This window comes from Battus philenor, unplaced genomic scaffold (assembly GCF_028537555.1).
Source record: "Battus philenor isolate CCGP_79_NKW_IND1 unplaced genomic scaffold, ilBatPhil1.0.hap1 SCAF_5, whole genome shotgun sequence".
Taxonomy (NCBI): Eukaryota; Metazoa; Arthropoda; class Insecta; order Lepidoptera; family Papilionidae; genus Battus; species Battus philenor.
In genome coordinates, this window is record NW_027181715.1 from 9,747,742 (window position 1) to 9,762,290 (window position 14,549).

Here is a 14,549-nt window from a genome sequence, read left to right on the forward strand (position 1 = left end):
TAGCAACTAACAAGATCGTCACTAAACAGAAACCTGATAGCGCTTGTGCTATATATAAAAAATACTTATTAATTAATAAAAACTTGTTTATTGTGCAACCATTTTCTAATATTGATTTAAAAATCGTTTATAATTGACATTGTCAACAAACAAAATATGAGTAAACAACCTATAAACTTGTGACTCCGTCTAATTTGTTCAAGAAATTGTTTAAATGTATAGTACTTGAAAATTGAAAATTTTGCTAAATATCTGTTGTATCTGTGAAAATAAATTTAAACAGTTAATTTATTGTTTATTAATCTAATAAACGCAAAAATTAAGTTCTTTTTCGATTACAGATAACTGCAAAAAAACCGACTGTTAGGTTTTTTAAAAGTCAATCTCTATAACATTTTATCCCGCTTTTTAAATTTTTCAACCTTTTTAAATTTCATATCTTTATTACATAAAATAACACCTTTATAAAATATGCGTTCTTTAATTTTATAAATTTAATATAATAATATAATTATATAATAAATAATTCAATTAATTTTGTAAGGGTTTAAAGCAGATAAGACATTTTTAGCAACAATTTTGACACTTATCTGACAGAAAGGGCCAGTCTGTCAATTTTTGTCACTGTTAAACGATCACAGACTGGTTTAGCCGCTACTTACTGATATTTACGCTATTACACTATATTTGCGATAACGAACATGATGACGTATGCTCGGCCGCAAGTGAAAGTAACTTATTCGTGGTAGGAGTTATTCGAAGGTCTTAGGTATCAGTTTAACTTTGTGTTGCTCACAGTCTGTCGTCGGTTGCGGATTTGTACGCTCGGGTCTACTTATTTGCTCTACTTCGTGAACGATGTGTGGAATTTTCGCGTACATTAATCATCTTACGCCTAAAACTCGTCGAGAGATATTGGAATTGCTTGTTAATGGTTTAAAACGGTTAGAATACCGTGGATATGACTCTGCGGGCGTCGCTGTTGATGCCGCTGATGAAAAAGATATAGCGGTAGTTAAAAGAAGCGGGAAAGTAGCTGCTCTCGAAGAGTTGTTGCAAGAACGCAGTGTTGAACTGGCTGTTGAAGATAGTGTAGATTCTCACTGTGGGATTGCACATACACGTTGGGCCACCCATGGAGAACCAAGTGCAATCAATTCACATCCGCAACGTTCCGGAGAAGATAACGCTTTCGTTGTTATTCATAACGGAATTATTACAAATTATAAAGAAGTTAAAACATTCCTTGAAAATAAAGGGTATACATTTGAATCCCAAACTGATACTGAAGCCATTGCTAAGTTAGTTGATCACATCTACAATCAACATAAAGATTACAGCTTTCAAGAACTAGTCGAGCAGGTAATTCAGCAACTTGAAGGTGCTTTTGCTTTGTGCTTTAAATCACGCTTTTTTCCAAATGAATGTGTAGCTACCAGACGTGGTAGCCCTTTGCTAGTTGGGATCAAAACAAGGCGCCGTCTATCAAGTGATCATGTACCTATTATGTACACCAATAATAAGGCTACAAGAGGAGTTGTACCCTCTGTACCCCGTGTCAATAGCCATGCACATTTTGAGCCTGAAGAAGAAAGGGATGTTGAGTATTTCTTTGCTTCAGATGCCTCTGCTGTTATTGAACACACAAATAGAGTACTTTACTTTGAAGATGATGATGTAGCACATATTAAAGATGGTGTCCTCAGTATTCATCGTATGTCTGGCAGCAGTAGTGACCCACACCAACGTGAAATATTAACTCTTAAGCTTGAGTTGCAGCAAATTATGAAAGGAAACTATGAGTATTTCATGCAAAAAGAAATTTTCGAGCAGTCTGAATCTATAGTAAACACTATGAGAGGTCGTCTTAACTTTGCAGATGGTACAGTCACCCTGGGAGGTATAAAAGACTATGTACCAGAGATTAAACGATGCAGGCGGCTTATGTTGATTGGTTGTGGCACTAGTTACCACAGTGCAGTTGCAACTCGACAACTTTTGGAAGAATTGACTGAACTCCCTGTAATGGTGGAATTAGCATCAGATTTCTTGGATAGAAATACACCTGTTTTTAGAGATGATGTATGTTTTTTCATATCTCAATCTGGAGAGACAGCTGATACATTAATGGCTCTTCGTTACTGCAAACGTCATGGTGCTCTTATTGTTGGTATAACAAACACTGTTGGTAGCTCCATATGCCGTGAATCCCACTGCGGTGTTCACATTAATGCTGGACCGGAAATTGGTGTAGCCTCAACAAAAGCCTACACTTCACAATTTGTGTCTCTGGTAATGTTTGCCCTTGTAATTAGTGAAGATCGCATCTCACTCCAAAAGAGACGTTCTGATATCATTGCTGGCTTACATGAATTGGATACAAAAATTAAGCAGGTATTAGCTTTAGATGATAAAGTTAAAGCATTGGCAGAAGATCTCTACCGCCAGCGTTCATTACTTATTATGGGTCGTGGATACAATTTTGCGACATGTTTAGAAGGTGCATTAAAAGTAAAAGAATTGACATACATGCATAGTGAAGGAATTATGGCAGGTGAATTGAAGCATGGACCCTTGGCTCTCATTGATGACTCTATGCCAGTAATGATGATAGTTATGCGTGATCCAGTTTATATTAAATGTATGAATGCATTGCAACAAGTAACAGCACGACAAGGTAGACCAATTGTTGTATGCGAAGAAGGTGATACAGAAACAATGAGTCTGGCATCGAGGTACCTTGAGGTGCCAAAAACTGTAGACTGTTTGCAAGGAGTATTAACTGTTATCCCTATGCAGCTACTGGCTTATCATATTGCTGTCCTTCGAGGTTGCAATGTTGATTGTCCAAGAAATCTTGCTAAATCTGTCACAGTAGAATAAAACTTTTAAATATGTGTATAATATTGGCGATCTCTCTATAAAGTTTTTAGTTAATAAGTTAAATAGATTTCTTTTTTACTAATTCCATATATAATAGTTGCATCCTACACTTATGTAATATTATTAAAAAAACAAGGAATTCACACAGTTTTAATGGACCAATAATATACTTACAATGTTTAGTAGTAGAATATCTGTTGATGCAGTTTTAACATAAAGCATCATAACTAAAATATTTGAAATAGTGTTCTTGGAACAGGTAATCTGTGTACCAAACTTAACATAATGTTCAACATAGAAACTTTCTTTTTTAAAGGTAATCTTTTAATCAACTCACATTTTAGGTGTTAATATACTTCTTTTTTGCTGACATTCCAACACAAGTTTTTTAAATCTTTTTCTGTTGAACATTCCTTTTATTACATCAGTATATTCAATTTGCTTCGCCAATCAAAGGCATATCTTTATTATGTTTGTAGGCATAAATTTGTGCATTATATGAAACAGTTATCTACATACTATTTTTATTTTTTTTTCCTAATTTTAGGCAAAACAAAAACTTTTTATTATACTAAATATTAGTAACTCTTGTTTAGTCTTTATATGTTTGTCACACTCATTGTGAGATTAATAACCTATTTTTGTAATATGATTTTAGTGCAGTAAGTTGTGTAAATATATATAATATTCAGTACTTAAGTATCAAATTTATAGTAATAAGGTATTATAGTGATAATACACATTATCATTTGTGTTCATGCTATATACAAGACAATATTGTGTTTATTTTTTTAAATTGAATCATTGTTACTACATTTATCACAGAAAAGGAAGTCCTTATTGCTTAAATCTGATTATCAATACTGCTTATTAGTAAAAATGAGGAAATGTAAATGATAACTGCCAACAAATATTTTTTCTGGTCACAAGTAAATTCTAATCTAAATTAAGGACTGCTTAGTTGTGCATTTATCTTTTCTTGCATGTTTGTTAATTTTTTTAAAATAAAAAATAATAGACACTGACAAAGCGATATTATCACATTCATTATATAGACAATACAAAGTGTACAGTAGTTACATACTGAAGCTTTAGTGAGGTGTTTTATTCATTTTTATAATGTCCTGAGCGAGTCACTAGTCAAAGAATAATATATAGTTCAGTGTTTTTTTTCAAATTGTTACTTTATACAGAATTTATTCTTTATATGGATATTTTATTCTTGAATTGTTTAAACATTAGTATTGTTATCAAATCGCGGCACTATTACTACGCCTTTCTTGTGATACTTATGTTATTTTATAACAAACAATACTTTACGCACATCCATTAATAGAAATTTTATTTTACGTAATATATTTTAATTTTATTATCTCTAAATTGTCAATGATCTGTTTAACAGATGTTTAAAAGTTTATTATAATGATAAAAATGTATATTTTACATTAAACTATTAAAAATATATATGATTTAATTATGTTTATTTACACCATATCTTTAGTTAGCCACTACAGTATAAAATGACAGAAACACAGGTTTACCTGGGATTTTTTATTCAAAGGTTATATAATATAATCTTTCAAATTAATCAGGGCATTGGAATCACTTGATACATTGTATATTTTGGTTTCAGAAAAGCCTACATGAAATTCGAAATACTGTTCAACAGGCTATCCTAGTAAAATAAAGTATAAAACGTTAAAAATAAAATATTTCTTCCATATGACATATAAATTGTTTTTACGTAAATAATAAAATATGAAGAATCTAAAAAGGATATTTTTAATTATTGCTAAGTATAAGTAATATAGAAAGGAAAGTGTACCTCGGGCCCTTCTTGCTCTTATCTTAATTTATCCACATTTAATTTTTAACTAGACCTTAAAACTTAAACTCATATAGCGAGATACAGGAACGTTAAATGTGTCAAAACATTTTTCCTATTTCATTCATATTCCGTTGTTTCGTACTGGTAGCCTTCATGGTTTTTAGAACTTGCCACGAGTTCGTTAAATTCATAACCATGTACATATTTCTTTTGGGTTTAACCTAAATTTAAGGTTTGCTATAAGGAACTGACTTTCTGGTCGGTTGAAGAATAGTACCAAATACCATTTGCGGACTACCTGTCGAGCCCCATTAAATAAAAATCTCATTTGCATTAAACGAATTCCGCGAAGACGCGATTTAAATTTGAGAGATATTTAAAGGAAAGAATTTTTTAAATTGGATACTTTAGTAATTAATAAACAATTTTAGACAGCTTCACATTTTTTATACCCTGTTTATATAAATGAATGTTGTCATGCTGGTTTGTCGAAACAATTTTGTTCAACTCTTACATAAAGCATCATAACTAAAGTCAATAGGTGAGAGTTGCCTATACTGCTTTTAAACAAGAAAAATAAAATAAACTGTTATTAATATTTAGAATTAACCTAGCAACCTAAACGATCAAAGTATTGGAAAAAATAAAGAACAGAAATTCTTTACCACCAGTATTGTGTTTTGTTTTAAACATTCTTGATTATTAAATGTAGAAAGAAAATATGCTTATTAATATATTATTATTAACCAGTACAATATCAGTAAATCGCAAATATCTTTACACCCCTTTGAAGAACATAAATATTACGAAAACATAATTTTCCTTTAAACAATATTATAAATATTACAAAAATTTACTGCTGCTACCTATTTTTTTTAGTTTATTAATGTATTATACAATTTTATTATACAATTATTCTTATTTCAGGTCAGCTAGTTATGTCTGCGTTAGCTTCCATTTTTAAAATTAATCAATAATGTTTGCTACACAGTGAAAGTTAGTAAATAAAATAGAACAAAATACTATTAAAAAGGTCATACAACTACACTATAAAACAACTATGTTCATAAAACATGTTAATTACTAAACTATGTAGCAATACATCAATTACTTTATAGGTCAATTAAAACATTAACACTAATTGTTAAAATATCATGAAATTTATAATGAGATATTATTTCATTTTACCTTGGACGCTACCGCTTTACTTGAAGCGAATTTGTACCTATCTTCGAGAAAAACAATTGCTTATTTTCTGCATGCATACTCACTAGTAGGAGAAACACAGCGTATTTACAGACGGTAATAAATGTGATTGTCGGCTGTAGTCATACATTAACCGTACCGAATATTCGGTGTAATATTACTCCATTTCCATTTTATCTTTGATTATACTCGATTTACGAATTATTTGCCATACCATCCGTACCGTCAGATAGCAAAATTACTCTCGTCTCTTATCTCCGATAGAAAATCGATCTAGAAATTTTCAATTTAGAAAGCCACAATGTCTTCGTAGTGTCTATTCATAAAGGTCTCTTCCTCCAATCTCTGTATTATTGGCGACTCAAACATCATTTGTCCATAAAGAAATTACTAAACAAAACTAAATATTTCTTTTTCGAAATTGACAACAAATTTATCTGAAGCAAGTAATTGTGCCATTTAAATTAAGATTTTCACATGTTGGTCCCTACCCTTCCATTCATCTATCCATCCTTCATTAAAAATTGCTTTACTGTTTGTTTGCGCTAGCTACCTTAAAACAGATAAAGGTATTATATAATTAGTTCAGTAATTTTATAATAACAGATTCCACCGGGACGATCTCGGAAGCTTCTAACTTTCAGCGACATTAAACCTTTTTTTAAACCCTAATCACATAAATACACTGTGTAAAAATTGAAGATTAATCTTAAAAAATTAAATTTATTTGTTAATTACTTTCTCATATCAATTTCGTTAAAGTAAACTTTGGTGTACGTATTTTTTTGTTTGACAATAATTTTTAAATGGTATTAATAGGAATGAAAACCGATATTCATATAGAGTTCCCACGGACCGTTATAACAATAATATTCAAAATGTTAACGATGTTTACTGGCACCTTCAAGAATGTTCATTGGGGATTTTTCTGCTAATAGGAACTACCCCAACTTATTTTCATTATTAACATATATTTAATTTTAAATTAATATGTTATATTTTCATAATGACTTTAAAAAAACACTGCAGGGTATTTTTAAAAAAATAGTGGAAATTCGACTATCAGAAATACGCAAAAATTTTATAAAATAGAATAAAGAAATAATTTTGATCAGTCGTTGACAAATGGTGCTCTTTAATACTACAAACGACATTTATTTAAAACGAAAATATCCGGAAAGCAACGTATATTTCGAATGTGTATAAGTGCTTGTGGATTCTGTTATTTCACCTTCAAACGTGTAAACTGGTTGTGAGCTAATAAAGAGCCAGGACGAATTAAATATTTATAATAGATGAATTTTAAAAGGTCATGACTACGTGACTCTGGACAAAGGCCACAACAAAGTTATTTTAAATTTGCGAATAGTTTAAAATTTCAAATATAAAGTGCACGACCCTATGACATTAAAAGTGACTTTTCAGCTGGTATTTCATGGTGGAATGAAGATATTGGAATTTGACACAATTAATGTATATGCTTTTAAGGAGAATTTTATTAATGGAAATACCTAATTTTCATCAGTTAAAATGTTGCATTTACTGTGTATAATATTTAACACGGAAATGTAAAAAATAATTAAAATAGCGTTATTTTTATGAATTCCCTTATTTTTAGAACGAGAATATTAAAATGTGTTAATACTCTAGTAAGTATCTACGTTAGTAATAAAGTTTATTATTCATGGGTTGGATTGTTTACACTTGAGTTAAGAATATAAAGCAGAAATATGGGTTCGATTGTTTGAAATCACCGCGTACCTCTTAAAATTTTGCTATAATTATTAACGGTAGATAATCACAGTAAAGTACATACTTCATATAATCTTATATATCATTGTCATACTACGACCACTCTGAACAATAAAGGGACTTTACCGAATAATGCGTAATAGCATCTTTAGAGTGATCATCATTATCAGATTACGAACATCCGCTGTTGGACATTGGTACTAACCAAAGACCATAGGCATTACACCCTAAGCGGTCCCTTGCTTTCCCCATCCGCGTACTTCTGTTCGCTGTTCTAACGTTGATGATACATTAGAAAGGAAGGGTTTTATACATATGTCCTACACAAAGACTTTATTCCCCTAGATGACATATTCTATTGCTTGCTGTGTGACTCTTAATTCGTGAGCCTTACCAAAAGAGAGGATAAACAAGAAAAATACCTTTGTCTTTAGGCACTTGGTAGACGCACGGAAAGGATATGGTTGAATTTCGGAAACGCCGCCCAGCTGATTCGAGTGCGTCTATCGGTCAACGTGGTAAAATTACTCCAGTCAAGCTCTTTGACCAGTCTGAAGTAAATTTCAACAACCTATTCGATTGTAACTCTTAGGTATAATGAAATTACAAAATTGTTATAAGAGTACATTACTTAAAATTTTTACCACCATCTTTATAAAACAATCGGACTCTGTCGAAACTATGCCTAGTTTATAAATAAAATATATATATTATTATGTGTTAGGTGCATGTTTAGTTAATTTTATAAAAAAAATCTACAGTCATTCTGTAATAATAGAAATTAATAAATAAGTATTTACTGTATTTTTGTTTATATCTGTCAATAATACGCCATGCAAATTAGAGCAAAAGTTAAAGAGGAAGTATTGATAGTACCTACATATTTCCACTTACGAAGTCGACCTTTAGGTTAAATTTTGCCTATAGTGTTCACTATTATGAATATAATGGAAAAAAATAATTTATTTTTATTTAAATACCACTGAACACGAAGAATGATTTTAGTTAAAAGTATAATTTGGTGATGATATCACTAATATATATTTCTTAAACGGTTTATGTATTAACAAGTAAATCTACTTAAGTAGTATTTTTCAATTTACCTTTTATCAAGTGCTTTGATCTGATAAAGTTTCAAGATCAAAGCACTTCTTAGTACTCGCGACAATCAGACGTACCTTTGGCGATAAAAGAATATCCACCGATTCTTTGTCATAGATAAGATATGATGATATTTATTTAGCTTCGCCATCTATGCTACTTCACAACGAATATGCGAAGATTTTTTAAATTCTTACCCGATTGATTTTTATCACAGATTAGGGCAAATCCTTACCAAGTATTCACTCAATGATAATTATTCGCTTGATATGAGTTGTTATAATTAAGATGGCTTATTGGGCCTTAAGGTTATGGAGTGAAGACCACGGACCGGCAAGCGAAGCGTAGAACGTCCACTCATAAGGTGGACTATCAACTTTTTTAGTGTCGTCCTATTGGTATCTATGAGGAAACGTATGTCGAGTAGTGAATGTCCTGCGGCTGAAATCATGATGATAAAATAATTTAATTTGTTTATTGAATATTTAAATCGTTCCGAGATTACGAACAAATGATGAAAACATTTGTTTTTTTTTAATTCTATGCTTGTCAAAATTCTCGCAATTCATGATAATCCATTTGGCAAAGTACAATTCAATGAATCATAATTTTTAGACTTTAATCAAATTGAAAAATATCACGATTTGTGTTTTCCCTATAATATACGGTTTTATACGCATCGTAATAAGTACAATATGTAGTATGATGTTTTCCAAAACACAGCGATACTGGTAATGATTAGATTATATCGAAAATCTGATTGTAACGTACACGCTACATGTTTTAAATTATATTTATTAAATATAATTATATAGTAAAAAAAAACAATTTGCTGCACTGGAACCTTGGACCCATCTGGAACCCTAGACACTATCTTAAATAGAGAAAGAAAGTTACATGTAATAGAAACCAATAGCTTATTAATACTTCTTAATTCACTTTCTTTAATAAATTAGAAATGTTATTAAAATTATAATATATAATTGCAGGTTATCTTGATTTCGTAAAAATTTGTTATGAATCTATCCTTTTCAGATGCGAAAGCATAAATGGAATTTGCTAAAAAAACTCTATTTTTGTTTTAAAATATTTATTCCACATTTAGTATTAAACAATAATTAACAAGTTATTACTTTTTTTATCAAAATTGACTTAACCTCGTCATAATTTTGATTTTGAAACTTTGACATGGGTTATTTCACAATTGGCGTGACTGAAAGTTTAGTATTTGTAGACATTGTGTTACCCAATACATCAATTGCAGTTCGAATAGAACGTATGTAGGTACAGAAAACAGTCTGGCAACGAGAGGTGTCGGCACTTGGCGGGAGTGGTGTGTGTTAGCCATGAACTGGGTCGTGTTGTGAAACAGAGAGAGGCATGTATTCCGACAGACGGTGTGTAATACCAACACACAGATGTGGGTGTATGCGAGACCGTTGCCCTGACTTACACAAACTTATTCAAGATTTGTTCATTGTCTTCCATGCTTTTTTATCAAATTTTTGGATAATTAGGTTTATATTGAGTTAAATATGAAATGTAAAAAAAAAACTATGCCAAAAATATGTAACACATGTTTTTACCATTTTCAACTAATAAATATTTTTTTATAGATGCAAGATTGAAAATGTAAAAATAAATCAAGACGTAAAATAAAAAAAAAAACAATTTTAACGCCATTTATCAACCTATAATTATAAGGATAAAAGACGTATAACAATGAGGTATAAAAATAAGCGGATTTATCTACGACGAAAAAGGTTTTGTAAATATAATGTTATCGTTTAATGGAAAAAACACTTACTGTATTGTAAAGATAGCAAAATATGACAATTAATTGATAAACCAAAACAAATAAATTCTAAAGTTTGAAATGCACAAAACAAAGGAACGACAAAGGTACTCTTCACTCTTTTTATTCAAACGTGTTACATATGTGTACGTATGTATACTGCAAGGCTAATCCAAAACTCTCGATATTATAAACATATACTAGAATTTCGTCGAAACATTATAGTTAAAAGGTATTTTATTTTAATTGATATACATTGTAAAAGTGTAACCGTATGAAAACCGTTTTTTAAATCCCTTAAATTTAATTTTTTTATTTCCAATACGCATTTTAAATCAAAATATCCTGTACAGTGAATTGTCCATTGTGAGATATTATTTTTACTCATTTAAATACTTTACTTGCCAAATATATTTCGTACGTTGGTATGTAACACAAAGTTAGCTGGCTGCATCGGTCACTAGCGGTCACTGGCCAAGCCGACACAACGCAATCATCTGTAGTAACTTCTTATATACAAGAATGTCTTAAGTACAACTACTTTAAAAACCTTTCGAGTGATATGAAATTAAATATATATATATATATATATATATATATTATGACATTTATTATCGTTTCCATCTTGGACATTTAAAAATATTTTTTATGATTTTTACCGCCACAAATTTTGCTTCTAATAAATTCAACTTATATTGTATGCAATCTTTTTCTGCAAAACAGTAGTTAGGTAGTTAGTTAATTATTTTTACCGCATTGCTTCGTTTACTTGCTTCATACACATTAACGAGTTAAGACACAAACGAAAGTAACAACTGTTGCCTATTACTTTGCGAAATATTATTTTAAAGTTTAGTATCTTAACGCATGCAGCTAGCACTTAAATATTTCACCTTACGCCATTACAAATACCAAACGGTATATTTTTCATAAGCGTCGATCTAGACAGATATCTTCTCAGTTGTACATGTACGATAATTTTTGTCGAAATAACTTTTTTAATAAATTAATTAGGATTTAAAATTTGCTAAATTATTTTGTTAATGTTAAAATCATTCCTCGTCTCTTCTCTTTATTATCGTTCTCCATTTGTTTATCGAAATAGATATACGCAATTATTTTTTTTAAAGAAACAAAAACATTTTGAAATATTTATGTTAACGTTTAATGACTAAATTCACATGTTAAATAAATTTCATTCGAATAAAAATGTTGTTCACATACACAATCAAGTTTACTCAAAAACAAACCATCGCAGAATTTGATGCGTATTTGCAATTTTCAAATAAAAAAAAATGTAAAAATTGCCCATACACCCTAAAGGTGAGAAGTATGCTTAGGAGAGATATAGAGAAATCTCTACTAAATAGAATAAGGAATGGGGAGATCTATAGAACGACGCAAGTGTCCTAGTGGATAAGAATTTTGAAGTGGTAGTGGGCAGATCACGTAGCGCGCAAAACAGTTGGCCGCTGGTGCCTTAAAATTTTGGAATTAAGACCACATAGAAATGATTCGATGATCGACGAAAAACACTGAATGCAGGCTATTTCAAACCGGTCCTGTTGGAAATATATGAGGAAGGCCTATGTCCAACTGTGGACGTCCTACGGCCGCAATGGTAAAAATGACACACTAAAGACTCGAAACAATCTGTTGATTTTTTAAAGTCATATAATATTCTCTCAACCAATTCATGCAACGCATTACATCATTACATAAGAAATGAACTGAAAAAATTTACTGATCAACTAATTCCATAACATTTACCACCGTTACACCGTTAAAAAATAGACGTATATATATTAATTAATTCCATTAATGTCTTCGTATATAAACGAATCATTATGCAGAAAAATTTCATTTTAAACATGAAATGAGTTTATGTATATAGTATATATATAAAATTAGGTTTATGATATAAAAATAGATCGCCAAAATATCTTATAAAAAAATAAATGCCAATTACTTTGCTCAAAACTCGAAAATAGCTCAACTAACTCAGATATTTTTTTCATATTTTTGTTAAGATAAGATTTACGTCTAATCCTACGGAGATCAAAGCGTAGCTATGTTCGGAGTAAATCCTGACTTAAATTATAGTCTTACAGAGGATTATACATTACAAAATGTTTCACAGCCACTATTACGAAATGGCAGTATCACATGCTATCTAGTAACTGTCCCGTTTCATCAGTTTCTAATATTATAAATAAGAGATAAAACGAATAAACCATTCGATGAAAAATTAAAATATGATTCATATTTGTGAAGATGTCAACAATACGAAACAATGCCTTACAATTGGTTTTAGGTAAGTTCTTTATTTTTGTAAGAAAACTAAATAATACATATAGTTAATACAGAGTCGGCGACACGCCAGTGGGGCGACAGCGGCGAAAATTCTCCGGCCGGCGGCACACTCGCAGCATAACAATAAGTGTAACCGAACTTTAAATTGTTCCAGTATATTCAACAACTAAGTATATGCTCATTAAGTTAATTATAAAGTGTTCATATTTGTAATTTATCTTAGAAATTACTTAAGAATAACAATGAAATGCAATTTAAAAAAAGACAAATATATCTCGGTCGAAGACAATTTTTGACTTACATTAGCCACGAATACCGTTACACAGCTTCGGGTTAGCGTTTCGTTTCTACGGAGTTTCGCGATTTAACAGGAACAAATTGTAAAATTAGCATTAAAAGTGTAATTATTGAGCTTTTTGCCAGGTTCTTCTCGATAGAATCAACATTCCGAACCTGGCAGCAGTCTATGCATAAATGCATATTTAAACCTACGTTGTATAATGCCTTAACTTTTCGAAAATGCTTAACAAATCCCATTCGAAAAATAAACATTTGTTTCCTTGTTTTGTCCGCGAGGTTCATGATTGCTAACATTCGAATCCAATATTTTCCGAATAGATATTTCTCTCTTCTCATCTAAATTAAAATCACGAACCTCGATAAATACAATGGCCTTTCGTGATTACTATTTTAGTTCATCTTCGTGGGAATAAAGAAACATCTATATACCTGACAATCGTGAGCCACTCGACCTTTTACGAGGTTATAGACAGTAGTATAATATATCAAAGAAAGCGGAAAAAGTTATGCATCAAAGATGCGCCCAGAATTAAAATGAAAGTTAATTGTAAAATCCGTTGTGGTCCTTTAAATCTTCAAGAATTCAATATCCATATTGTATAGTTACAGACGTCATCACGTTCAACTTATCTATTCTGTAATAACTTAGAGTTAAAATGTTCTTTGTATTGTTAATTAAAAGTATTTTGATCTCTGGACAATTTTACGGTTTTACAATAACGTAGTTCTATAGTTACGCCATTTGTAATCTTCCCTCTTAACCTATTAATAGTACTTTAATAAATTAATAAATTTGATTTGAAACAATCTTTTATAATCTTTACTGACAAAAATAATCATTCCAAAATAGCAACTGAAGCAAACTGTTAACGCTTAAAAACCATTGTTACTACTACCGACGGTTTTTAAGACGTAAATTTTATTTATTATGCATAAAAATAATGTTTAGGTTCACAATTTAATCTAATAAAAATATTTTATTTATATAATTTACACATTTTTATTAAACTATTCTTTAGAATAAATTCTATCAAACAGCAATACAATTTTTATGCTAGGATAAATCCTCTAATTTTTGAGGAAATACTTGAATAACACTGTAATGAGTTAGATGAATCTTTATCATCAAGTAAACAAACTGTTTTTCACACTCAAGCGTGTTTGAGATTTAGTTAACTTTTAGTCAAATAAATTACGAATGCGAATCTGTTAGGTGTCCCTAACCCTTGTAGGTTGACGATATTGCTTCCTCTTTATATTGATCAATTTTACTTTGCTTTGCGGTTTATTTGTGAATTATTCTTCCATCTTCATTCCAGTAAACATTTGTAAAAATTTCCGTGCTAACAGACTGAGATAGTTACATATAAA

At 30.5% G+C, this 14,549-nt stretch overlaps 1 protein-coding gene across 1 annotated transcript; it reads left to right on the plus strand.

Moving 5' to 3' along the window:
• Positions 1 to 638: 638 nt before the first annotated feature.
• Positions 639 to 5,329, plus strand: LOC137929477 (glutamine--fructose-6-phosphate aminotransferase [isomerizing] 1-like). Its single transcript, XM_068772445.1, has one exon. It carries the CDS (start codon positions 859 to 861, stop codon positions 2,881 to 2,883), a length of 2,025 nt encoding a protein of 674 aa, XP_068628546.1. The 5' UTR covers positions 639 to 858; the 3' UTR covers positions 2,884 to 5,329.
• The last annotated feature ends 9,220 nt before the right edge of the window (positions 5,330 to 14,549 follow it).

Bases quoted from the DNA above. Each gene is read 5' to 3' on its own strand.
- LOC137929477 (XM_068772445.1), top strand. From the start codon at position 859: ATGTGTGGAATTTTCGCGTACATTAATCATCTTACGCCTAAAACTCGT.